The following is a 26,902-nucleotide window of genomic DNA, read 5'->3' on the forward strand; positions in this document are numbered from 1 at the left end:
TTGGTTTACTTTAAAAAAATTACCAAGAATTTAGGTTGCCAGATAAAATGGGTACCCAAGCGTTAATTACTTTATTAACTTTTGTCTTAAATCTTGGTGATAAAATATACTTGACTATACTTGATTATAATGATAATACTTTATTAATAATAGTTGATTTTAGAACTGAAAACTATTATTTAACTTTTACCTCCAATAATTCAAGTCATCAACTTCAACAGAACTCCAGATGTTCAGATCCATTTTAATTAAGACAAAGTACCTAATTGTTTATATATTCATTAATTTTGTTAAATTTTTTAGTTCAACAAATTTATCAAAATACTATTTAAGAAATTTTCTTTTATAAAATTATTTATTTAAAATTATTTTTGAAACTACATCTTTTAGAGGTTAAATAATATAAAACGTAGTCTAATACAAATTACTAATTTTAAAAAATTTGAGGTCCCTAATTTTTTTCAGCTACAAGAATTTTATAAGATATACTTTCATGTTTTTTATGTGCACATATAACAAAAAACAACAAGAACTATAAAGGAAATAATTGCAGTGACTTAACTTATAAAAATCATATAAAAATTCACCAAACTTCATGATAAAATATTGTAAAAAAGCTCAGCTTAAAAACTATGTATAAAAAATGTGGCTAACTCAGTCATATAAGAATAAAACAACTGTTTATTTATGTAATTTTTTTATTGTAAATTAGTGTAACTTTTTTTTACCATTTAAAAAGCACACAGTATTGGTCTTATTAAAGTTTTTTTTTTACTGGGAAAATTATAATTCTGTTTCTGAAGAACAACCTGAACTTTCACTATCATTTGTGAAAGCAAGTTGAGATTTGGCTGAACTTTTTTTGGAAATAGAACTTTTCTCAATAAAATCAATTACTTTTCTAACATTTTCTTCCCACTTATCAGGACAATTAGAATCACAATCAACTACGAGGATTGGAAGCCTTTTAAAAGACTCACCAACATTGGTACTTTTGTGATAGAAGAGGTCTTCATGTTTTTCATGCAGCGTTTCAATGTAACTCTTGGGTATGCTTTTTTCCTCAGGTCTACCTCTTATCATCCTGCGGCCTATGCAGGTCTCAGGTGAAGCCTGAAGGTAAATTAATCCCTCCAGGTCGTAAGATCCCATTGAGTTAACCCAGTAATCACAAAAATCCTTGTAAATGCCCCACTCTGTTGTATCCATGTGACCAGAGTTGAAGCAGTTTTCTGCAAAAATATACCTGTCTGAGTAGTATGAGCGCTCATAGATTTGAACTGGTGAAGAGTTATTTACTGAATCTACAGACTTTGAATGTAATCTGAGCTTGCTGAACAAAGCATAGTACTGGAAAGTGAAGGCCCACCTGCTCTTGTCATCATAGAAGCTCTGCAGCAAATTGCCACCGTTTTGCTGAGACGCAGTCAAGGTTTCAGTGTTTGATGAAACACTGGTCCATCTGGTCACTGGTTCTGGAAAAATTGACCACTCAGGCCTTCGTTCTTTCAGTGCATCAACCAAAGTTGACTTTCCTGCAGCTATGTTACCATCAACTGCAAACTTCAAAGGCTTAATGGAGATACCATTTGAAAGTTTCTGCTTCTTCTTTAATGGAGAGTGAACCATAGTTGTGTTTGGCTTCTGCATTGAATGAATTTTGGCTCTAATAAATTTGCTTTCCACAAATGTAATTAACAAATCGAGCGCGAAAAGCAAAGTATCTCATGTCCAGCTTGTATCATGTCCCAAAAAAAAAAGAAAAAAACTATTAACTCATATAGACTTAAAAGGTAATCGTTAATGTTTCTACAAATTTTTAGAACAACGTTTAGTTAGAAAAAAGTAATTTTCATTCACTTAAACTTGATAAAAAATTATTTTTAAGTCATTTCTTTAAAAAAGAAATAACTGCTCAATAACTGTAATTAAGATAGCCCCTAGTCCCCACAATTTTGTTAGCCATAAGTGATGGAACAAAAATTTTTAATAAAGTTGTTATAATTTATTTTTTCAGTCGATTCGATTTAAAGCTTCTACTATTTTATCATAAAATTGTCAAACTAGACGCTTGACGTCCTTAGTTAATGAAACTATAAAATTCACAACCGCTTAATTTACACCTTACTCTAGCAACTAATCTTTTGGGTTTCTTACTATTTATAACTACTTATCAAAATATTTGAATACATTTGTTAAAAATTCTTTTTTTATCGTGATTTTTTTGAATAACCAATCAGACTATAGCGGTGAATTTTTTTAATGTCTACTAAAACAAGCTTTTACCAACTACAATTTTAGTATATAGTCTTCTAAAAAGCTCATACTAAACAAAAAGTACAAAGTTTGACAAAATTTTATCAACAATTAAAACTTAGCTTATTGACAGTCAACTAAGATTGCAACTACGGTTTGTTCAAGCTTTTTTTATAGCTCAAATTGTATCTTTATAACGTTGGTAAAACTATTTATAGTATATGAATTATATGAAAGTTAAAGCTTATCATTTAGCTTTTATTATCTTTTAATGTTTTTCAAAACTTTTTTTCCAAGTTTATAACTGTTACTAACAACTTTTTTTTTGAAACTATTATTACTTTTTTAACACCAATACATAAAAAATTAAAATTAATTTTTTAGTAGAGTTTTAAATATAAGTTTTTACAAAGCTGATTTTCAATGGTGAAGTTTTCTTTGACATGTAATCACATTTATAAAATATCTTATGTTCTATACAAATTTTGCTATAAGTAGTACAATATGCTTCTTTTAGTATTAGGTATTGTTAACTGAACGACAAAAAAGTGCTCAAATATTCGGTCCTAGGACCTGGTGCACAAAAAAAAATATTTCAGTTTTCGAGTCGCACACCACTTGGATACTTTTTAACGTCTTGTCTAGGACAGTAATCTCATTGATGTAGTTATTGCAACTAAAATTAAGCAATGATAGTTAATCGTTATTGTATTATTAACTACTTTGAAGTGCTATAAAATCTATTTAGTACTAAAATAGCTTCATAACTACATACTTATAAATTGCAATTTAATTAAAAACGACAAAAATACTCATAAAACTATTATTTTGTTTTAAGTTCGTTTAAAAAACTGTATGATTAAAGTTAATAAATTTTAAACGCTTAACTTAATTTTTAGCAAGCAACATGAAATGTTTTAGCAAGCAACATGAACAAACAATTTTGAAACAGTTTGTATATATACAAGTATAGCCATTGCAAATGCTATTGTGTTACTAAGATTTTCATGCATATAGTCTTGCAAACTTAAAGCAAAAGAAATGTATGATTTAATTCACCGAATTCAAAGAAGACTATTTTAAAACAGATCTACTTTGAATTTAAAAGAAATTAAACGTACGAGATTGTAGTAGACACCTAATCTCACAAGGATAATGATATGATTGGTGCTAAAAACTAAAACTCTGGTAGACTTATACAACAAAAAGTCAATCTTTTTCTGGGATACAGTACTGATAGATATGTGTTTAAGTCTTTAATTATGCCTTTAATAAAAGCTTTTCTTTTCCTATACTTGAACATATAACTTTATTGTGTACTTTTTACTTTGTAGATCACAATAAAAGTTATCGACTTAATTCAATTTAAACTTACAAAAAGAAATCGTCACGATACTATAGTTGGATCTTTTTAAACAGTAAAAACAGTAATTTATTATGTTGTTTTAGTTGCAAGTGTTTATTTTTTGTTGTAAACAAATTTTACTAGCCAAACAAATTGTAAGTATGTTTAATTGTTGCGGTTTAAAAATTTATAATATTATTATGTAGCTTATTTCTTCTAATCTTAGCATGAACTAATCTGGTAACAGTATGATTTTCTTAAATTGATAGTTTTAAATTATAAGTTTTATTTATTTTTGTTTCATACACACAAACGAAAGTTTTATTTCAAGTTTAGCCTAATGTCTTCTTGCATGTTATAGATTATATTCAACTTATGATCTTGTTTGATTAAGTTCAAACAATAGAAACATTGTTTTTTTAATGAAATTAAACTTAAAAAATTTAAATTGATAATATATTTTCATAAAAAATTAATCAAAAATAATTATAAGAGTAATAATTCCATAATTTAACGTCACACAACTATCAGTTGTAATGAATACTAGAGTAGGGATCCGTAGTCTTTTGTAAGTGTCAGGATTTGTTAAAAAAATCTTGAAAGGGATTTAGAATAAATTTTTCGCATGCACCCGTAGATTAAAAAGTTATATTCGAAAAAGTTTAAGAGCAAAAATGTAATAAAATAATTGTTAATAAAACTCTTTCTTTCCCTACATTTAAACTTTAAGAATATCTAAAACCCTATGTTTTAATTTAATTTCTGTTATATCAGCCGAGTCTAGCACACGTTTTGTTGCCGTTGTTTGCCAATTTTTCGAAAATTTAATGTTAACGAAAAATATAGCGCCAATTTTAAATAGCTGATTTCTACTTTTAAGTCAGTAGTTTTCCAGTTGTGAGCTAGTACGTTTTTAGTTAGGGCCTACTACTTTAAAACATATGTGCGATAAAAACTTACGCATTAACTCAAATATGAAAACAGCAATCGCTAAGTTTTAGCTCCGCCATGTTGTTTTTGTGGACTAAATGCACCACTCCTTCAATCAGGAACAACTAAATGCTTACTTTACAGTTATACATATGAGATAATTCTAAACTTCTGACGCAAAATCAGGGTTTTCCAAAATGAGCAATGTCGTCCCTTGAGGGGACATTTTTCGCAATGATGGGACATTAATTAGTTGGGGGGGGGGAGGGCGAAAAATTAAATGGCTTATTAACTAGTAAATGGGTGATGTCCAAAAAATTTGGGCGATGTTTTCAACTTTGCTTAGGGAAAATGAATATGGAAAACCCTGCGCTAAGATGAGCTAAAAAAAGTAAAAAATTTCAGACAAGTGTGATTACAACAAAAATCAATTTGTAATAATATAGATCAAAAATATATTAAACAAATAAGGGTATATTTATAAATCCAGCTCTAAATGAATAAATTTGCATAAAAGGATTAAGATCTTTATTGTATCTAATAATAATTAAGTTAAGAAAGATTTATATTTAATATTACAAAGTTAAACTATTACTTCTTCTGTGAAATTTGCAAATTGTTTTAAAAGAACAAATCAAGTCTAACCTATTTGTTAAGTAATAAAAATTCTGAAACAGAAACTACGAGCATCAATTATTATAAGCTACCAGTATTATCATTGAAAATTTCAAGTCTGACTTAAATCTATGAGAACATAAATTAAATTAACAGTTTTAAAACTCTAAAAATAACTAAAAATCTGATAAAACTCTAAACTTTGTTAAATGTAATTCTATAGATACTGCTTAAATTTTTTTCTTAATGCTATAAAAACTACTGCCTAATGTGAATGTCGATAAAAGTCTAACTATTATTCTGAAGTCTAGATAAACTCTTTTAATAAAACGTTTTTGTAAACGTTTAATTAGTTAAAAAAGCAAGCAGAGCTTTTGGTACGATTTACAAAATATTGTATTTGTTGTAAAACTATGCTAAAAAGATTAACTTATTTGAGATTAATATAAAAATACGGTATTTCGTTTTGATTTTTTAAAATTAATTTTATGGATGGTTAGAAATTTTTTAATTTGTATAACTTCGCACATTTCAGTAAAAACTGGATTGAAAATTCAAAAATATACATTGTTATACATATTATAGTAGATTATTTCTTAACTAAAACTGCTAAAAATAAGCTTATGATAGTTTCAACTTAGAATAAATACATTTTTATCAACTCAAACCTTTATGTAGACCTATTCGTAAAGTGAAAAATAATTTAATTAAAACTATTGCATTTGTTATGTGTTACTGTGGTATTTAACAATAATGAGTTCTTTCTATTCTAAAATTTTTTTTGGTAGCAAGTTTGTATAAGTGAAATCTGTAAATAAATAAATCTTAAATCAGGGTCGGAAAATTGTGGCCCGCGAGCCAAATGCGGCTCTTGAAGACAAAACCTGCAGCCCGCGAGGTAAACTTCAGCTAAAAGCATTATTAAAAAAAAAGAGGAAAACTTACAACTAGGGTTTATTTTAAGTAATTACTCATTACTAGTGTTATCATATAGCTTGTTTTGTCCCAATTTTTGGTTAGAATAGTATTTTTGTATTGTTTATTACAATATTTTTCTATAAACTGCGGCCCGCAAAGACTTTTTTCTGTATAGTGTTGGCCCGCGAGCAAATTTTTGTAAGAAAATCGGCCCGATCTTTATATAAGGCTGTCAAAATTCAAATTTGTTTGTGTAATTGTTTTTTAGTACTTTATTAATCTAATAAAAGTATTGGTTAACAAATATTTTGTGTAAAACTCATTGAAGACCCGTCTAGTTTATTTTTTATCTTATTACGAATTTACTTGATAAAACAATGCATGATAACTTAGTTTTGTTTATTTAGACATAAGAATATACATTTAAAGGCATATTTAAACAGCGAATTGGTTTGTATTATTTGAAAAAAAAAACTTTTACTAAAAAATTATTGTAACAAAAACTTTTGACCGAAAAAATTAAAAGCATATAAAGTAATGGTATATATATCAAAATAAAAATTTGTAACGAATTTAGTTTTCAGATTTTAAACTTTAAAACAAGATGTAAGATAGAAAATGTTTTATTTTAAGCAGTTATACTGCTAGAAACATGAATCGTAGAAGAAATAATAATTAAACACGCATGTAAAAACAAAATCGACTTTTATGAGAAAGTCGTACACATTTTGATTGTAAACACTATAAAAGTCGTATGTACTCATGATTTTATGTAAACTTAATAAAAAAAATTGCAAAAACTTGATTTATATAGCAGCTTTAATGTATTTTCGAGGGTGAAAGTGTTTATTTCAAATTTAAAAGTATTTATTTTCCAATGAAAGCAGGATTTTCCACACGAACTGATGCTTTGTTGAAAAGAGGATTTTCTCCCTGGATAAAATTTTCAGTCAGTTTCGTAAATAATAAAACGAAATATCTCACAAGTTTTGTACAAAAAAACTGAAAAAAGTCTCTAAACACTGTTAAAAATGTTTAGTTGTTACAAATTTAAATAAGACTCAAACTTAAAAATAAAGTTATGTGTTAAGGATAATACAAAACATGAAATATTGTGCCAAATTGTGAAAAGTTCGTGTTTTTTATTGGAAATGTTTTATAAATCTAGAACTAGCGTAATATCAGCTCATTTAATTCTTAATCTACTAACTGTTGTAATATTATTTTTTAGCATTAGCAGGTCGAAAAAGTAACAAACTTAATGTGTTTAAAAAACAACTTTTATACTAACTTTTTTAACAAATAAAAATACAAGATTTTATATTTAAAGACAACACTAAAGTTTTTGATAAGTTTTTTGAAAACAAATTTATATTAAATAAGTTGAAACAAAATTTTGTATGTGGCCCGCGGGCTGCAGTTTGCCGACACTTGTATATAGTCAACTTAGAAAAAGATTTACATAGGAATAAATGAGTAAAATATAACTAAAATAGATTAAAATTATTTAATAAGTAGTTATTACAGTACTGATTTTTTGTTTGAAAATAGTTAAGTATATATTTAAAGGATAAAATTTGTAACACACGTTTTAAAATAATTATATTCATTAACTAAACATACATTGCAAACTTAAAAATAAAAGCTAAGAATTATTTATTTAAGAGTATATTTATACAAGATTATATAATCAAGATTTTTATTTGCAAACCTATGTTGCACCCTTTTAGGGATCTTCAGTTACAGTTAAAATCAGAAAAAATAAAAGTTAAACAAACATGTTTTTGTTACAGAGTATATTTACTATAATGTATTAAACATAATTAAAATAGCACAACTATTTACTATTTTTTAAGCTTTACAGTTTGTTCAGTTTACACTTTAATTAAGTTACAATTTCTTCGGGCAACAACCATATTAAAAAGCCTTATAACTAAAAACAGCAATTGTCAGTTACAGTTTTCTACAATACATTATTTATTTGAAGCAGCTTTTTTTAAAAGTACTGTATAAAATTAAAGTATTTTTTTATCAGCAATAACATAAAAAAGTAATTTATTTTTTTGTAAAATACTATTTAAACATCTACAACTGTTAAGGTGTGCAGTTTTTTAAATCGAATTACTGTAAATAATTTAATTAATTCTGATAAGTTTTTTAGTAGATGTTATAGGTCAATAAAACTTAAAGTTGATTGAATTTTCGAGTATAAAAATTTCAACACTTAGAAAATATAGAATGTTTAACAATGCTGCACGATTATTCAAATTCTAACAATTCAAATTCCGACAACTCAAGTTCTAATTAACTCTTAGTTATTGTGAATTATCTCTATTAATAAGCATTTTTTTCTAGTAGTAATGCCATCATAATTTTAGTGATTAGACTTTGATGTTATAGTAAAATAAAATTAACTTTTGTTTAATAGCTAAATAAAGTTTTTAAATTAGTATACAGGGTGTTTTTTTTTAATTATAAGTTTTTTCTTTTAAAATGAATTAAAAAATCTTACTTTTGTATTCTTATATATCTAGCTATTTTAGTTTATTTTTGGTTTGAACTTTTTTTAAAGGATTTGGGCTCTAAAATTCTTTGTAACAATTCAAATTGTTGTAGTTTGATTTTTTATATGGCCATGATTTAGAGAGTAAACTTATAGAAAAGTTGTAGGAATACACAGCATGATTTTACAAAAAAAAAAAGAGAAAGAGTTGCATAAAACTTACTTGAGTCCATCTACTTTTCTTTTGGTCTTCAAGAAACTGTTTGTACTCAACTTTGTCCCTGAAGTGGGTGTACATCTTCCACACAATAAGAAGAATGAGTCCTATTAGCAGTATAGCGCCAACTACCGAAAAGACGATTACCAATGGATTTATTGGCTGAGCACAGTCTGTTAAAATTATTGTATTAAAAAGTTTGTGACAGATTTAAAAGTATTTAAAGTAATTTAGGTTGTAAAAAATAAACTATAAAACATTTTAGATTAAAAACACGTATACAGAATATTTTTTAAAGAAAACTTTTATTTTAAAATACTTCAGTTTCAAAGTTTTAAATTTAAGTTCCATTTCTTAGTTTTTAAGTTTTTCATTATGGACAATAGACTTAAATTAATTTTCTATATTTTATAATTTATGTTCTTGAAATTCATAATTTATTTAACTTTGTTATGTTTTTTTAACAATATTAAAAGCACATTTCAATGGTTTTTGATGAAATCAGCAATATCAAAAACAAATTCTTTGTAATTATATAGCTGATCTATTTCATCTATAGATATACATCAAGGTTTATAGTAAAGAAGTTTTTTTTTAGTAAAGAATAATGAATGATCTATATGACAATTTGAACCTAAGTTAAGTTTGTTTTTAAGTTGGATTCGGAATAAAATTATAAATGTTGTATTAAGCATTAACAAATACAAATTTGCTTGAAGTTTATAAAAATTAAGTAGCAGGTAAACTTTTAATTTATTAAACGTTTAAATAAAGTGTTTATCATATTGGGCAGATTTTTACTAAAAAGTGTTATGTGTAAAATTTTAGTAACAAGTTTTAAGAATATTTATACAGATTATATAATATAAGATTCGGACGGTTAGGTTTTGTTAATTAGTTTTTAGTATTTGAAGTTTTGTATAAACTTAGCAAGTTAATGGTGTTCTTCTACAATTAAGTTTACCAGAAAGCTTAAATTGTAAACAAAATAAACAAATAAATGTTAAAAGTAAGAACAACTAATTTTTAACAATTTAAATCTTAAAAATACCTCGATAGTTATTGACTTTATCAATATAATTGATATTATTATTTCATTATAAAAAAAAAAGAACAAGTTTAAGTTGTTTTATTCTTAATTAAAAGCTTAAGTAGAAAGTTAAAAAAAATTACAAAATTGAATTGTTTTAAATCTAATCATTTAGTAAGTTTGAAAATTATTAAATTAAACTTACCAGTTTCCTGATTAAACTTTTTAATGTATAGAAAGTAGTCTTTTTGTTCGATATCCCATACAATTCTATAAATCACATTACAGGCTATTTCCGGATCAAGTTCTGTGCACAGGTCTGAACCAAAGTTTACACTGTAAAAGTATTATTTGTTTACTTATTTTTTATTTAAAACAAAATAGCTTAGTTAGAGTAGTTCAAGTTATTGTATACTTCATAAGTTCTTATTTAATTTAAATTGTTAAAAGTTTGTTAAACAAATTATTCTTAAATTTTTTGCTAAATATTTCTACTTATCATAGTTTCAATCTCATTTTGTACGAGATTCAAATAAACAATCTGAGTTTAAACTTTTTCAACTTAGAATTATGATCGAAATTGCATTGAACACTATCATGTTTCAACAAAACAAACTTGAGGTTTTCGCATATTTTGCACTCATCAGTTACGAAATTGCTGGAATTGCTGCATGCCCTCGTGCAGTCAGGTAGTGTGTCAAACGTTTTGTATCTCACATCCTCACACAGTTCCTCACAGTTCGCATCTGGATCCTGGTTAGTATAGTTTGTTAAGATATAGCAATGAGTACAGTGTGGTTTACTTCTAAAAAATCTCAACAGTTTTTAGTACTTTAAAATCGTTGAAAATTAAATTCTAATGTCATCTTTTATTCAAAACTTTTTCATTTGAATACAAACACATTAAGGAGAAACTAACTAGCTATCGTATCATTTGGTATAAATAAATTCTGTAGATTATACAAGCAAATATTTTGTACACGTAAATATGATTTTTTTTTCATTTATACGCAAATAGTATGTAGATAGTTTTTTTATAGAAATACAATTAAATTATTCTTAAATGTTTCATTGTGATTTTTGCAAACCAAAAAAACCCTAACACTATAATTTTATGTACGCATTGAATACTTACTAGGTTTTTATTATTAAACAGTATAAGAGATGTTAAAAAACTAGTTATGATTTAATAATCAAAGTTAAAGTTCAAGCTGTAGTTTTTAAGCTTTACTTAAAGAACATTAAAAGGAAAAAAATATTTATCTTACTACTTTTTTAGTAACTTTTAGAAGTTAAACTAGTTTTATATTGTTTAGTAAGTTGGTTTTTAACATGAATATACATTTTTCGAAACAAAAGTAAACTACAGGTTTTACATAATAAAACAGCAATTCATTTATTTAGTTAATTAAAACGGTTTACATTTATATATGTTTTAAGTCTAAGGATTGATGATTAAAGATTTCTTTGTTATTTAGATTATTAAATTAAGTTTGCTCATGTATTTAAATTTTAATGAAAAAAGATGAATATTAAAACATTTATTGATAAACAAACATTTTGCCATATACTAAAATTGAAACTACTACATTAAAACTCTTGAAATACGGTTTGAAAAATTAAAGCATATTAATTTAGCATTAATTTTATAGTTGATATAATGTAATATTTTTTTCATGAACAGACAACATTTTTTACTAACTACTTAGTGTATATAAAAATACTTAAACTATAGTTTTATAATAAACTGCACGTTATACATATATCTAAAATAATCTGTGAAGTGTGATTAAAAATAGACTAATTATTTTCTTCACTTTTTCAAATCTAAACAACAAGTATCTTATATATGAATGATTTATACAATTTTTTTTTGATAAATTAAACCATTGTAAACTATCAACTTGTCCACAAAAACTAAAATAAATAAGTTTTGGAAAGCACCAAATTTGCAATGCTTATAAAATGTTTAAAGTGTTGAGACGGCAGCACTTCATCAAATGAACAAAATTTAACCTGGCTGGTTCTGATGCTGTCAGAAACGCACTTTGCACAGCTCTTGAATGTCTGGTCGGAACATTCGTTCTTCAGATCTTTACATTCAGGATGGATACACTCCTCACAAAATTGTCCTTCGTAACCGGGCTTTGAAAACGTAGGTTGAATTAGTTTTGACTAATAAAATGCTACAATTTTTAGAGTAGACTTGTAAGTTAAAAAACATGTTTAAAAATGTACTTAAAAAGTGTTCCTGCTATCTTACAAATAGTTTTGACTTTAGTGTACTTTTGACAAACGAACTATAAATGTTTATTAGGGTTTGAAATAATTCTAGAAAAAAAAAAATTAGATTACTTGCCTTGTAAAAATTGTAGGCTTATTTTTGCTTAGTTGAAATTACTAATAGTGTTGTAAATATAAGTTTTCCGAAAGTGAAATGTTTTACTTACTAAAAATACTACAAGTATTATATGTAATAGAATAAAGCTAAAGCTTAAGTAGTACTTTTAATATAATCTTATAGAATAAAACATGGTATACTTTTTTCTTTTTGTTTTCATTTTAAATCCATTTTACTTCAATTACTAATTAAACTTTAATCAAATATAACTCCAAGTACCATTATCTTAAAAAAAAACTATTATAAAACTAAACTGTGTACAAACGAAAAATTTAATTTTAAACCACCCAAATTATGTATATTTTTTTGCTGACTCAGCAGATATTAAGGGAAACACCGTTACATTACAACAAAACGACAATTCAAACTCACCAGTCCGTTGAAGAAGTCGCACTCGCACTTGTCGCAGTTGCAGTTGCCGTTGCCGCTGCACTCGGGCAGGCTCATGTTGCCTCCCACCCTGCACAGCCTCGTGTTGCACGTGCACAGCTTCGTGTTCTCGTTCAGCGTGTATCCGTTCTTGCACTTGCACTCCTTGTTGTTGTTGCAGTTCTGGCAGTCGCCCTTGTCCGGACCTGCACAAAGAAAAAGTTCAAAAAAAAGTTTAAGAAATGTTGAAGGCTTATTAAAATGAACGAGTGATTACAAACAAAGAATTAAAATCAACAAACGCGTTAAAGTCTTAAATGCATTTTTAACATCGTTAAAGATTTTTTTAAAGAGCTTTTTAACTTATCTTATATCAAATAAAGTTGTTGTTAAATTAAATTTTAAATTCCTTTTTTTTTCAACTTAGCAAGTAATAATAATATGAAGTTTTTTGACAAGTTTTTTTTTGGATTATAGAGAAAATTTAAACTACTTTCCTAATACGAATTCGAAATATTTAGATGTAATTTATTTAAATCTCATTTAATTGGTATATAGACAGACAGAAACTTGTGAAGAAAATGTTTCGCTTGTGTATTATAGTAAGATTCTTATTTTTATACAGATTTTAATACTACCATAAAGTATTTGCAACGATAAGTAGAACTATTTTAAATTTAAACTAAATTATTAAATAAATACAAGCTAATTGGTTGATTTACTTTTTGCTAATCATTGCGAATTAATGGTTTAACACAAAATTAAGCCTTTGTTTTTTTAGACGTTTACATAAAATTATATTAAGTTAACAATCTAAACAATTATTTGTATTTTTTTAAAATAAAAAATAAAAAAATAATATTTTGCAAACCCGTAACCTTAATACCTGCTTTAATTAGTACTTATATTTAAAACAAAAAAATTAACGAGTTAAACCTCCGCACTCTCCTTCATTGTTACCGCTGCACCCGCTGTTTATGCACTCGCAGTAAGTTCCAAATCTGTCGTTGTAGCATTGGCACTCTCCACACTCGCAGTAACCATTTCCACTGTAAAGTGTTTCAGTTTATTTGGTATTCAAATTACTGTCGGGGCTATTTTGAAACTTTAAGCGATAACTAGTAAGCAGTAAAAATTAACATATTTCTGTATATTTCAATTTTTTAAAGTAAGAGTAAAAAAAAATATCTGAGAAATAATTCACCGAAGATTTGAAACTTACGCTAAATAATTATTTTAAATACCAAAAAAACAATTTTTGTGGTAAAGGCTCACAATTAAGCTCTATTTAGTAATTGCTTTTTATTGCTTATTTGAAGATAATTTCGGTTTATGATAGTATTTTTATATTTATTATTACAATTAACATAGATTAACTGCGGCCCACGAAGACGTATAGTGCGGCCGCTGAACGTTCTAAGAAAATATTCTTTGGAACGCGACTTATTAAAGGCTGCTGAACCCTGGTTTGAATTCATATGTATTAAATATAAGTTTTAGTCGAACATTAAAGCTAAGTTAATTACTTTTTTAACTATATTAATAACAAGAAGATGTTGTTCTACAACTTATTAGGTTTTATTTTAAACATAAAAAGTATGAAGAGGTTTATTTAGTTTTCAACCTTACAGATTTATTAGACTTATACTATAAAATTGTGGATCACATGATATTAATATAAATATATGATAACAAAAGTGTACTACAAATTATACAGTTTTGTCTATCACATCTAACATTTAATAACAAATACATTAGAAATAAACTTTTAGACTAAAAAGCAGTAAATAGGATGCACAAATTAATATTGTTTCCATTTGAGCAGACGAAATCGTAACAAAACTTTGTTTATAAAATGAATAGTATTTCTTTCAACAAATATAAATTTAATTTACAATAAAGCTTTGTATTACAAATTTCTCTTAAAAAAGAAATCACTTAAAGTTTTTTCTAAAAGCATAGAAAAATAATAAACACTTAATTAACTTAGTTATATTTTATGGTTATTTGTTTTCATATTTTTAACCTGCAAATTGGACCTGTTTTACCGGTGGGGAAGGTCTGTTTGCACTGATCGTCGAATGAGACACCTGAATTGACTTCACATTGGCAACTTTTTCCTGTGAAACCATCACCACAAATGCAAGATCCACACTTGAAGATATCAAGACATAAGTAATCGTCATAAAAATATATAAACTAGTTTGTCGAAGTAAAGATTAGTCACTGAAATTGATTATTGTAACAAATTGTAAAAATATAATGAAAATAAATTAAAATGAATGAAGATAATTGATTTATTTTTCGGTTTTAAAAAGCACAGTTCGTATAACAATTAAAGTACAAACTTGCTTATTAATAAAACATTCGATCATTAAACGGTTGACATCTATGTCTAGCAATTATTTTTTAATAACACTTATTTACTAAATACTTCTTTAAGAGTACTGTACTATTATTTCCATAAGATACTGCATTATTAGCAGTTTAAATATTTTCTAATGTTGGCATAGTTTAGTTTTCAGTACTCTTTTAAACTTATATAAGTTGGCTTTTAGATAACTCTTGGTTGTAGTTGACTGACTAATAGTTTTTTTACATAAAAAAAACAGGTTTGAACTCAGCTGTGAGCGGTTAAAGTTTAATTAATTATTGTTTTTGATAACTTACATCGTACGTTCCCCTGCCACTGCACTTGGCACTGTTCGGTTCTTGTGTTCCTGAGCACTCACATTCACATTCGTACTCTGTTGTCAGCAGTATAACATATAAAAAAATTTAAAATAAAGTTTTTAAGTTTGCTAATATACTATGCATAAAAATTAGATTCTTTACGGATTTGTTTTTGTGATAAAAAAGAAATCAAGAAAATGTAAATTTATAATATTGTTAAGGAAACTTTTTGGGTAAAAAATCTAGCATTTTTAGTTTATATTTTTTTTTACATAAGTAAATTATATTTTTTACAATAAAAGTAAACAATAATTATTTTTTTGATCATTAATATTTTAAAATTTACAAAAAGTAAGTTAAAAAGTTACAAAACTTTATATTAAATTTTTCTTAGTCATTTTGTATTAGTTCATCAGTTTTACTTATTCAGTAATAAAACTATTTTGAATTTTTTTTAGAGCTATTAAGTGTTAGTGTATAACTTTTTTAAAACATTTTTGTTTGTTATCTATCTAAAGATAAAAATGTTTTCGAAAAATATACTTTTATGTTTTATATAAAGTTGTTAGTATTTAATTTTAAATCGATTTAAACTTGACAAAAAATAATGTTTTGACTAGTCTCCAACGTAAAGAAAACAATTTGAAAGAGCAGCAATCGATCGATTAAACAGGTTTATAATTTTCAATTATCAATTCTTAAAAACATTTACATACAACATACACCGATTTAAAACTATGTAAAATCTTATAAAACTTTTTACTCTAGTAAAGCATGTTACACATGCACATAAATATCTTAATTTACCAGCTTTTATAAAGTTTGATAAAAGCTGATAAATTAACTTATTGTGTTCAATTTAAAAGTTAGCGCCTGTTATTTACGAGTTGTTTTAGTCTTTACAAATTATATTTTATCACCTATTTAGATTGTTTTTAACTTGATGTAATACAGCCCGATAAGATAGAAATATTTTAAGATTAAAAAACTCTTAAACTATATTGTTTACATTAGCCATTATTAAAAAAGAGATAACCAAATATACTTTAACTTCACCACTGTCAAAAAAGGTTAAATGATTTAAATCAAATATTAAACTTTTACTAGCTATTTAAAATTAGTAAAAAGAAGTTTTTCTACAAAAATGATTAAAAGCTAGCTTGCGCAAACAATCTTTCAAAACAAATACTATTGTTTCAGTACACCTACCAATTTCAATTATAGTTTCATCTTTCAACTGAGGAGACTTGATATTGAGCAGTTCCTTTTGAGAAGTGTCACTTGGACATTCTTTAGCGTTAAATGTGAATTGAAACCTTACCTGTTAATTTATTTGCATTAGATGTTAGATGAAATAAAGTGATACTTAAATAAACATTTAAGTTAAAAATCAAACGAAAAAATAAAATGAAGTACATATAAAGTAACTTTTAATAATTAAAGAATGAAAAGAACCTTTAAAAATAGTTGCTATTTTAGTTGTTTTAAGTAACATTTTTAGGTAAAATATCTAAAGCTACTTAATTCAAAACTTGTTCTTGAGTTTTTATTATATATTACTTTACTACTGGTGTTTTTTAGGTCATAATGGCTAAATTTTGGAAGCTCAAAAATTCCAATTGAAATCGTGCTGCATTTTAATTCTAATTCTAGGAATTTTATTTGATAAAACCTGCAATTTCTTATTAAATTATTTATAAGATTATGGCTTTTCGTATGTCTCGATTATGTTAAAAACAAGTATTTCAAAATTTACAAAAACTTTTGTAAATTGATGAAAAAATTTAACGTGCACATTAAAAACAAAATTAATTACTATTTACTTAGTTTTTATATGAAATAATTGTAAACTTAATTTTGGATATATACAAATATTTAGGGTTAAAATCTATTCGTTCGAACCTCAAGTGTACAAAATCATAAACCTTTATTAATGATTGGTCGTTAAAAAGTACCACAATAACATAAAAGCGTATTGTTTTGATTAAAAAAATCTTTAAAATGGCAAAATACAGTTTAAGAATAATAAATTTTAAATTAAACCTCATCGTCTATATCTCCCGCATTGTTGCAAGTCAAAGTGTTTTCAGTGAAGTCAGCACTTCCCGGGCATTTCACTCTGTACTGCATTTCTATATTGGAGGATACTTTCGGAGGTGTCAGAGTAATAATGCTTTTCAGTTCCTGTGCAAAAGCATAGCTTAATAGGTATTAGTGAATTTTGTTTATGACTTGTTTTAAGACGCAAAATAACAAAAAAAAACTTAGTTGAGAATTAAAATGCACAGAACAAAAGAAATTTTTATGAAGTTTTTAATAGTAATAGCTTTCATTTTTTTTAAAACTATGTAACAGATGAAACTTTGGATTGTAAAATTTATACTTTCCTTTATAATAAAAAAACTTAGTTATAATAAAATATGTAAGTAAAGTATAAAAGCTTGTTACAAAAAGAAAACTACCCATAATATTTTTAGTTTATTGTGAGCTAACCATCAATCTAATTAAAAGTTCATATGGACTGCTTTGAAAAGTTTTTACCCGAATTTATTAAGCTATAAGTTCTTTGTATGTTAGTTCTTTATAAATTAAGTTATTAAATCATGTAGTACATCAAAAGTAAAGTTTTTAAAATTTATACCTTTTTGTATTTATAAGTAGAGTTTATTTATCTTTTCTTAACAAATACTTTTACTTTGTATTCTGTATAAACAAAAAATTAACAAATTAAGTTGCGAATGTAAAAAAAAGTTGTTTATTTAATTAGCTACATGAAAAAAAATTAGAATAACTTTTGCAGATAAGTAGTAAGTTAAAATGTTATTAAAAGATAAAAGTTTAACTTATCACGGCACGCAATATTCATGACTAAATAATTTAAAGATTTCACGAAACTTTCTATACTAATTACAACTATTAAAATAATTGGAAGTTTATTGGAAAGTTTGATATAAAATAGTATCAGTAGCTAACGTAAATTAACTCAACGGTACAAATAAAATTCTTAAAATTAATGTGATGTCGTTAATTATAATACATCGGTACCGATACTTATAAACTAATACAATTTCTGAAATATTTGTAGTACAACAAAACTTGATAGTAAGTTAAATATACAAGTTGTAATATACTTACTTGCATATTGTATTATAAAACATAATCTTTTTTCTAATGTTTTATCTTTCGATAGTTTTTTTCAACATTACTGAGAAAGTACACTAAATGTTTAACAACTGTATAACTTGAATATGTAACAGAATAACTATGAACAATGACACTAAAAGTTCTATAAAAATATTGAACTACCATTATACCAAGTTCTCGTACGTAAGTTGTTATAAGACTTAGAATTAAAAAGCCGTCAGTTAATATACTACTGAGGAAAGTTAACTACGCTTTATAAATTTTTTAATTTATATTTTTTTCAAATCTAATAAATAAAATTATTTAAATAAGGTTTTGACTTTTATATTACTTATTAAATTTAAAGTTGTTAGTATTTCTTTTACAATTTTTGATAATATTGCATTGAATTGATAAGATGAATTAATTCAATACTTAATAGAAAAAGTTTAAAAAACCTTTGATATTTTAGAGTTTTAATTTTGTCTAGACAGTTTGCTAGACATTTTAGAGATTTCTAATTTTATAAAAAACGAACAAAAATTTTATTAAGAAATTTATTTTAATTAGTATTATACTTTTTGATTATAAACTATCTAGCTTTTTGTTTACCTTTATGTTAAATGTCAACTTTTATGACTAAATAAACTATAGACACTATGAATTTCCAATGAATGGTAATATTACGTCATAACAACGGAAGCTAAGTCATAACTTAAGTTTGTATATGAATGACTACAAGAGTAGTCATAAAAATAATAAATCTGTTAATTTACTTTTTTTAATGAGTATTTTATAACTATTAAGAAATAACTTTAAGTCTATTTTTCAAATCAAACACTAAAGAAATTTTTTTTTTATATCACTTAGTATAAAAACTTTTATTTATGTATGTTTTTGAAATTCTTTGTTTTTTTTCCTAATTACAATGTTTTTTACTTATTCGAACTCGATTTTTTTGAACTGACAAAACAAATAGTTTTTCTAATTTAAATTTTCAGTATAAAGTTTCTCTTTTGATAAAACTTCAGCTACAAAAACATTGTTGTAAAGTTGCAACAGTCTTAATTTACTATACCCTATAAATATGCCTGAAATTACACGAAATTGAATACCAAAACTTTTAACAAAAACATAATATAATATTTTTTGTCAAAATTTATAGTATGCGAAAGTTATGAAGTATAAAACTGACTAATGTAAACGATAAAACTTAAAAGACTATATGTAAACTTAGTTGTACAATTTTCATTGTCTATGTTAAGAAATTTGTTTTGTTAAAACATATATTAAAACTAATAATAATTAATTAGAAATTTTACGACAAAATAAATATATACATTGCATTTCATTATTTTTTTTATTAACTGACTTGTTGTAGCATATATATTTCGAAATTTTAAACTACTATTTTAACTATTCTAAAACTTTTATGCAAAAATAAATACAAACTGAAACACGTGTAGCTTTCCTGGTATAAAGAAACGACTTACATTAGAAGTGACAGTTCAGGTTGACTAAACTCAGCTAATTAAAAGCAGTAACTTACGTTGTAGGAATCTTCAATAACTTGGACGACGTTTGCTGAATCAGCAGCAAGCTGGCCGGCGAATGAGGTCGTGTCCAAAACCTTTGTCAGCTCCTGAAATTTAAAACTTCTGCTACAGTTTAATCAACTTGAAAGTATTTTCAGCAGTTGTTTTGAACAACATGATAAAAAATAAATAAAAACTTCATTTAGATTATTGTTTTACATACTACTTTACTTGTAAACAGTTGAAAGCGCCTGAAACAATGTAGGGATACTTACTTCGTAAAGCGGATAGACCTCTTCAGTGACAGCGAAGATAGTTTGAATCTTGTTGCCTCTGAAAACATCTCTTAGCTGACCAACCGAGGGATAGTCCAGCTCTTTACTTTTAGCGTAAACGATATCGTCTGGAAGATATGTATTATGTCCCTGTTGTGTAAATTACCCGTTGATTTAACTTTAATGACAATAAATGTTTTTACAATTTGTTTATGCTAACATCGAAAAACATTTTTTTTTAGTTACAGTAGATCAATTTTACTTTTAAAGATGTTTTGTTGGTTATAAAACAAATAAAAACAGCAAGTCTCGACAATAAACACTTTTAGTAATTGGTTTTATCAAAATAAGGATGTTTTTTTGAATAAGTTCAAAGTCATCAAAAATGTCGAATAATCTTAAAACTTAAACTAAAGTAGTTTTAGAAAATTTTATTTTTAATTTTTCAAACCCGAGTGAGGTGGCACTGCTTGTCGTTGGCTTCCAGTATCGCCGCCAGCTTTCCGTCCAGGGCAATGTGGGGCGAGGCGTCGGACGCGTACAAGATGACCCTCAGCGCGTCGTCTCTCCACCCTATTTCGCTCTGAACAAGTTTAAGAATGAGTTAACTGAACGAACTCCATTTATAAGTTTATCGGCTGAAAACTTTTACGTTTTTATTGGATACTTTTACAATACGCGCAATTAAATTGTTATTGCAAGTTTATTGTCCTACGATGGACCCATTGGCATCACAATCTCGGCCACTTGTTATGAAAGAAACTCAATGAAGAGACAAAAATAAAACTTATTGCGTTTGAAACCAGAAAACATAATTTAAAAATTAAGAAAACATCAGTGTGATCGAAGTAAAAATTTTCAAAGACTTAACCAAACAAGCTTCTACCTGGCAAACAGCGATCTGCATGAGCGCGTCGAAACCCCCCTCCGGGGAGTCGATGTTGCCTGATATGGTGGTGTTCTTCACCGCCGTCTTGAACTTCTCGCCGTCGTCGGTGATCGTCAGCTGGTGCTTGAACCCGAACACCGGGCTGCAGTCTCCCTTGTCGCACGGATTCTTCAAACTGAAAAAAATTTTGGTTTGATATTGATCATGCTTTTGAGCTTAAATTACATGTTATATGCAAACATGTAATTCACACTAGTTGTAAACTTTGTTTAAGTTTGCTTCTACAGTATTTATTTATGAAAACTTAAACACTGTATTTTCTGATCAATTTGTTTAATTATTCTTTGAGTAAGCTAGTTTAATTTTGATGTGCTACTTTTGTACAGAAACGTTATTAAAACGGTTTAGATAAGTTTCAAACTTAGAAAAAGCTTGTAGTTTTTAAGCTGAGTAAAATAAAAACTAAACTAACAGATGACTTTATGTAAAACGTAAAGTCTTAAAATTAAAACAGTAAAATATAAATACTTAAATTTATAACTTAAAAAAAAGCTTATCTATATACTTTTTTCATTTATAAAAACTTTATTTTATTTTATAGTTGCCAAAAAAAAAAAGACAAAGTATATTTCAAGAACCAACTGTTCAGTGACGGTACTGGCGTAGGGCATCATCACCTTATCAACAAATGAACCAAAACCAAGATGGACGTTGCTTGTAATTTGCTTAATGTCCCCAACCAAACTGTCTCCAAGACCCTATCAGTTTGAAAAAAGACTACAAGTAAGATTTGTACTACAAAGTAAAGGATAAAAATAAGTCAGGAGGTTGAAACAAAAACCATAAAGTACATAGTAAAAAGTAGAGTATTTTGAATGTTCTTAAAGTTCACTGGTGTAAAAGTAGTACAAGTTGTCTAAGTTTTACTTAAAAAATAATCAAACTTTTAGTGTTTGTAAATCATCGCTCATAGAGTTCGACAAGTCCATGACATAATACAAATCCAGCGGGTACTCAACAGTCTTTTTGAAGTCAATGTTGACTGTGACTGAATTTCCTAATAAAACACAAAAAATTTTAAACAAATATATATTATTATTACACTTTTAAATTGAACTGTAGTTAAGCATATATAAACAAACCAGGGCGCAATTTAATGTTCATTTTTTGAGGTTTCAACTGGACGGCATCTCCTGCAGACTGGTCGGCGAAGTCTTCGTCTTCGGTGTTGTCCGAACTCGATCTGGGATTTTGCCTGTGCTCAGCGGGGCACGAGTTGTCGCTTTGAAATATTTTCGTTAAGCTCTTGTAATACAATAAACAGTGTTATGAAATATACATTAGTATATATATATACTTTATTTATTCATACTTTATAATTGATTTAAGTTTTAAGCAGTCCCATACAGACAAAATTTATAAATTTTAGTGCATGCAAAAATAAACACTATACATTGATGTCATTCATTATTACATGATTTGCTTGATCTAAAATTCAAAAGAAATTTTTGTAGCTTAACAAAGTAGCTCATACTTATAAGCTGTACATAAAACACTTACCTGACAGTCGAACACCTGAATATGGGAGCTGTTGAGTTGTTCTCTTGGGAGCACCACTGGCACTCAGGGTGAACTGATATGCACTGTTGACAGTTCCTTTGCGCCCTACATATCGATGCAGCTGCAAAATTTGTTAAAGTTTACTAGTTTTGTTGTTGTTATTAAATGGTTAGTTAGACATACTTTGCATGTTCTTAAAGTCTAAACTTTTACTGATATGTAGTAACATATTACACAATTTAACGCTTTACAAAATTAAAATTTAAAACTATCAGTTTCTAGTAAAATGTTTTAACTTACTTGATACTGGCGCCTGAGATTTGCTGTAAGCAATTAGTTGAATTAAAAATACAAATAATAAGTATTTTTTCATCTGAAATATTGAAACTATGTGTTTAAAATAGTTGTAGTAATTCTTACTTTGAAGCATTTGTTTATATCTTTATTTGAAAAAAAAATTTTTAAGTAATATTTGCTTGTGAAAGTATCTTTTTAGGTAAGTTAATAATAAACACTATCTAAAATGTTTTAAAACTGTATTTAGAGTGTAAAAGAGATTTTTAAGTTTAGTTTTATTTTAGAAAGTTAGAAAATCTATTTAGTTTTTATATATCTATAGAAGTTTCAATTGCTAGAATATTTTGATTAGGTTATTTTAAATCTTATAAACTTATCATTTGTTAAATTATATCTAAATTCTTTGTATTTTTATAATAATATAGCCTCGCAGTATTTTGTGTCTTTACACCAAAAAAGCTTAATTACAAAGGTAGTTTGAAATTAAAGAAAATTACAATTATTATAAATTGTATTATGTTAGTTGCTATCTTTTTATTTCAGTCTGTACTTATGATTTTTGAACTTTACTTATGGCGTTTTATTTAATAAATTTAAAGAAAACATTGTTAAAACTTATTTTTACAAACTAAAAAACATTACTATCTAAAAAAATACATTAGTTAAACTATAAAATTGAATACCTATTGTCTCTGTATTTAAAAAAAATTAAGTCTATTATCTAGCTCTAATTAAGTAAAAGTACAAAAAAAGGAGATGATATAAGCACAAGTATACAAATCTGCTTTAGAACTTTTTAATGTAAAGCAAAAACGAAATAATGAGAAAAAAGCAAAGTGCATGACGTCACTTCCGGAGTAGTCACACTACATTGCGTAAATTAATATTTCTATATTAGTAATTACTTTATATCATACACAGAAGATATCGTATGTATAAAAAAAAGTAGAAATTAAATCACAAACTTTTTTCGGTTGTTATGCTTTAAAAGAAAATACCTTTTTAAAACAAACATATAACGAAAATGTTGAGAGAGGGGGTAGAGAAGGATTTACATATAATCAAATTAAAAAAAAACATGTACCTAAACTGAACTCTTTTAATTTGTTCAAAAAATTTTTTTTTTAAATGTACTTGCGAGAAAAAGAAAAAAAAGCATAAAAACTGTACAACTTGTACATTTAGTAATGAATCTTAAATAAAAATAAATCTGAAAAAAATTGACAATGCAATAACTTCTGGAAAATTGTTTGTTGAAAACTTTGGTAAAAAAAGTAATAAAATGTTTGAAATATTTAACTCTCCAAAATTTAATGGAAAAAAGAATTATTAAAAAAAAAGAATTATTTGAAATTGTAATTTATTTATGCTTTAAGTATTAAATCAATTAAAAAAAAATAACACATTTTAGCACTTAAAGATGTGAACTATACCATAGCCAGTTTCTTTTTAATCAAAAAAAAGTTAGAATACTTAAAACAACTATATTTTCAACGACATAAACTAAACGAATAAGTAGAGAAGGTATGAATAATCAAAAACTTTTATTCGTAGATTTTAAAAACATTTTACCAATTTTTACATTGGTTAATCAAATTTACATTTATTCTTCAGTGTAAACAAAAAAAAAACATCTTTAACAGTTTGTAAAGCTTATAGTTCTCAGAGTTTTACTTAGATTAAATATAAAAGCAGATATTTTTTTTCAACTATAAAATCGAGCTTAATTTTTTTGTTTGTTCTCTATAAAAGTAAGTACCATTGAAAAAAAAATCATACTTACAAAAATAATCATCCTTGGTTAATTTAATCTATAAAAATTCTAAACGTTTCTTAAAACTTTACTGTTCTTAAACAACTTCCTAATTAGATTGAATACACAAAAGATATTTTTAATAACCCTAAAGTCGAACTAAATCATTTCTTGTTTGTTATTTATAAAAGTAAGTAACTGTTTTATAAAACTATTGTTGTTTAACTATATCAATGAATTTTTTAAAAAGTTCGGAAAGCTTATGGCTCTCAAATTTTCTATCTAGATTTAATATAAATACCGAATAGTGGTCCCAGTTTTGACTAATTTTCTAAAGATTTTTTATTAGTATTGTTTAGCTCTATTTGTTAGTTTGTGTTCTCGGAAAGACTCTTATTAATTTTATAGCCATCTGCGTGTAATAAAATAATTTTTTATAATTTAAACTTAAGCTAACTAAAGTAATTGTTTACTTTATGTATCAACTTGTTTAGTCATCACAAGAATGCAACAACTTATTTGAAATGCTGAATAAATTGTTTTTTACCTCTTTCATAAAGATGGTTTAAGTAGAAATCATTATGTCTATAAAGCCCTACAAATCGTTCGAGATACTAGTCTATTGAATTGAACAAAAAAAAAGCATGAGTGATTAGTTTTATAAATAAGCCACTTACTTTATAAAGGAAAAACAAGAAAAATTTATTATTAAAAATATTTTTTACAAAGAGTAAATAATTATAACAAAAGCTTAAACATGATTTATTCATAAAACGTATTTTTTTATTAATGATTTTAAAATAAGCTCCGGATCATTTTTACTAGTCTGGATCTGGCCGGATCTTCATAAAAGTTGGTCCTCACCGGTCGGATGCCATTACCATAAATGGATCCTAAATTTTTTGATCCGGTAGAACACTGGTTTTTCCGTTTGGAAAATTTGCATATTTTTTTAGTTTATGATTTTTATTCAAATTGAATGATAACGTTCATTATCATTACTGACGAAGTTACCATATCCTTATGGTAAATTTCAATAAAATTAGCAAATAAGATTAAAACTAAATAAACTGTTTTACAGTTATCGTTTTATATAATCTAATAAAAAAATATAATTTAAACTTGAATCAGTGACAGAATAAAGCTTATTTAGAGTACTTATTTAAAGTATTTATTTATTTAAAGTATATTTGAAATACTAAAACTTAAGAAATTAACTAAATTTTTTATTTTGTATAACGTTTCAATACAAAGAAATATTTTAGACATTTTTTTTTATAAACAGTTAAAAAAAAATCATAAAACAAATAAAAAAATTTCATAGAAACTCTATTATCTTTGTACAGATTTTTTTGAGTTGTCATAATTCAATATTATAGGTAGGTGTCAAATACGCACGAAGGGTCACTTTAGCTCGAAGACATTTTTGCACGGGTAGAATTTTTTTTTGTTTTAAATTTTCTATTAATTTTTATCTTTTTTGTTTTTTCTTTCATCTATTACTGTTACCCCTAATTCCCTGGGTAGGTAACTTATTCTTCTATTTAAATTTTAATTTAGTTATACTTTTATTCTATTATTTTAACTATCACTGTTACCCCTAACCCTTACCCCTGGTAAATAACTTTTTTTCTCCTTTATTTTATATATATTTTTTACTCTCGTGCGAAAGTGACTCTTCGTGCAATTTGACCCGTCCCGAAATATTATAGTGTTTGTAAAGGATAAAACAATAGTAAAGCTAGATTTGCTTTTCCTTAAAGGTACTGTTAACTCAAAGGCATGTTTTAAAAATATATAAGTTGGATTAAATTAAGCTTATGTTTTATTCTTCACCTGAACGTTTACCTAGATATTCTTAACAAAACTCTAAAACATTTGTCTTTATATTAAACACCTAAATGTAAAAAAAATCTAACATTATAAAACTAACTTTAATACATATTCTAAAACTAGTTTTATAACAAAGCAATTTAGATCAAAAAAAAATACTGAATAGTTTAAAACTATGTTGCTAACTTTGATTTTATATTATCTACTTGAGCTTTAAAATCAAGTTTAAAGAATTCTTTATAAAAGACATTAATTTTAAATAAATGATAATTTTTTTTTTTGATCTGCCAATAGGGCAGCTGTTTTAACTTTTTTCATTGATAACAAGTTCTTCTTAAACTATTTGACTTTCAAAATACAGGGTATACTTTAAAAAAATA

The 26,902-nt window shown here is 26.0% G+C and overlaps 2 protein-coding genes across 2 annotated transcripts; both read right to left on the minus strand.

Annotated features, from left to right (window-relative positions):
- Positions 1–707: 707 nt before the first annotated feature.
- LOC145842837 (deoxycytidine kinase-like) lies at positions 708–1,629 on the minus strand. Its single transcript, XM_082950317.1, has one exon. It carries the CDS (start codon positions 1,627–1,629, stop codon positions 784–786), a length of 846 nt encoding a protein of 281 aa, XP_082806443.1. The 3' UTR covers positions 708–783.
- A 4,883-nt stretch (positions 1,630–6,512) lies between these two features.
- LOC145843381 (integrin beta-2-like) lies at positions 6,513–23,021 on the minus strand. The gene is made up of 20 exons (XM_082950847.1): positions 22,940–23,021; positions 22,640–22,760; positions 22,222–22,361; positions 22,024–22,136; positions 21,722–21,837; positions 21,077–21,254; positions 20,642–20,773; positions 20,191–20,340; positions 19,930–20,022; positions 17,301–17,441; positions 16,467–16,578; positions 15,255–15,331; positions 14,611–14,738; positions 13,521–13,633; positions 12,588–12,790; positions 11,831–11,959; positions 10,431–10,567; positions 10,020–10,150; positions 8,791–8,957; positions 6,513–6,997 (listed from the first exon to the last, which is right to left on the minus strand). The coding sequence occupies exons 1-20, from the start codon at positions 23,010–23,012 to the stop codon at positions 6,932–6,934; spliced, it is 2,520 nt and encodes an 839-aa protein (XP_082806973.1). The 5' UTR covers positions 23,013–23,021; the 3' UTR covers positions 6,513–6,931.
- Between the last annotated feature and the right edge of the window lie 3,881 nt (positions 23,022–26,902).

This window comes from Thalia democratica, chromosome 8 (assembly GCF_965202585.1).
Source record: "Thalia democratica chromosome 8, ktThaDemo2.hap1.1, whole genome shotgun sequence".
Taxonomy (NCBI): domain Eukaryota; kingdom Metazoa; phylum Chordata; class Thaliacea; order Salpida; family Salpidae; genus Thalia; species Thalia democratica.

Bases quoted from the DNA above. Each gene is read 5' to 3' on its own strand.
- LOC145842837 (XM_082950317.1), bottom strand. From the start codon at position 1,629: ATGGTTCACTCTCCATTAAAGAAGAAGCAGAAACTTTCAAATGGTATC.
- LOC145843381 (XM_082950847.1), bottom strand. From the start codon at position 23,012: ATGAAAAAATACTTATTATTTGTATTTTTAATTCAACTAATTGCTTAC. The intron at 22,362-22,639 runs GTAAGTGTTTTA...AATATTTCAAAG, and splicing joins TTCAGGTGTTCGACTGTCAG to CGACAACTCGTGCCCCGCTG. The intron at 14,739-15,254 runs GTAAGTTATCAA...GATATCTTCAAG, and splicing joins GTGGCAGGGGAACGTACGAT to TGTGGATCTTGCATTTGTGG.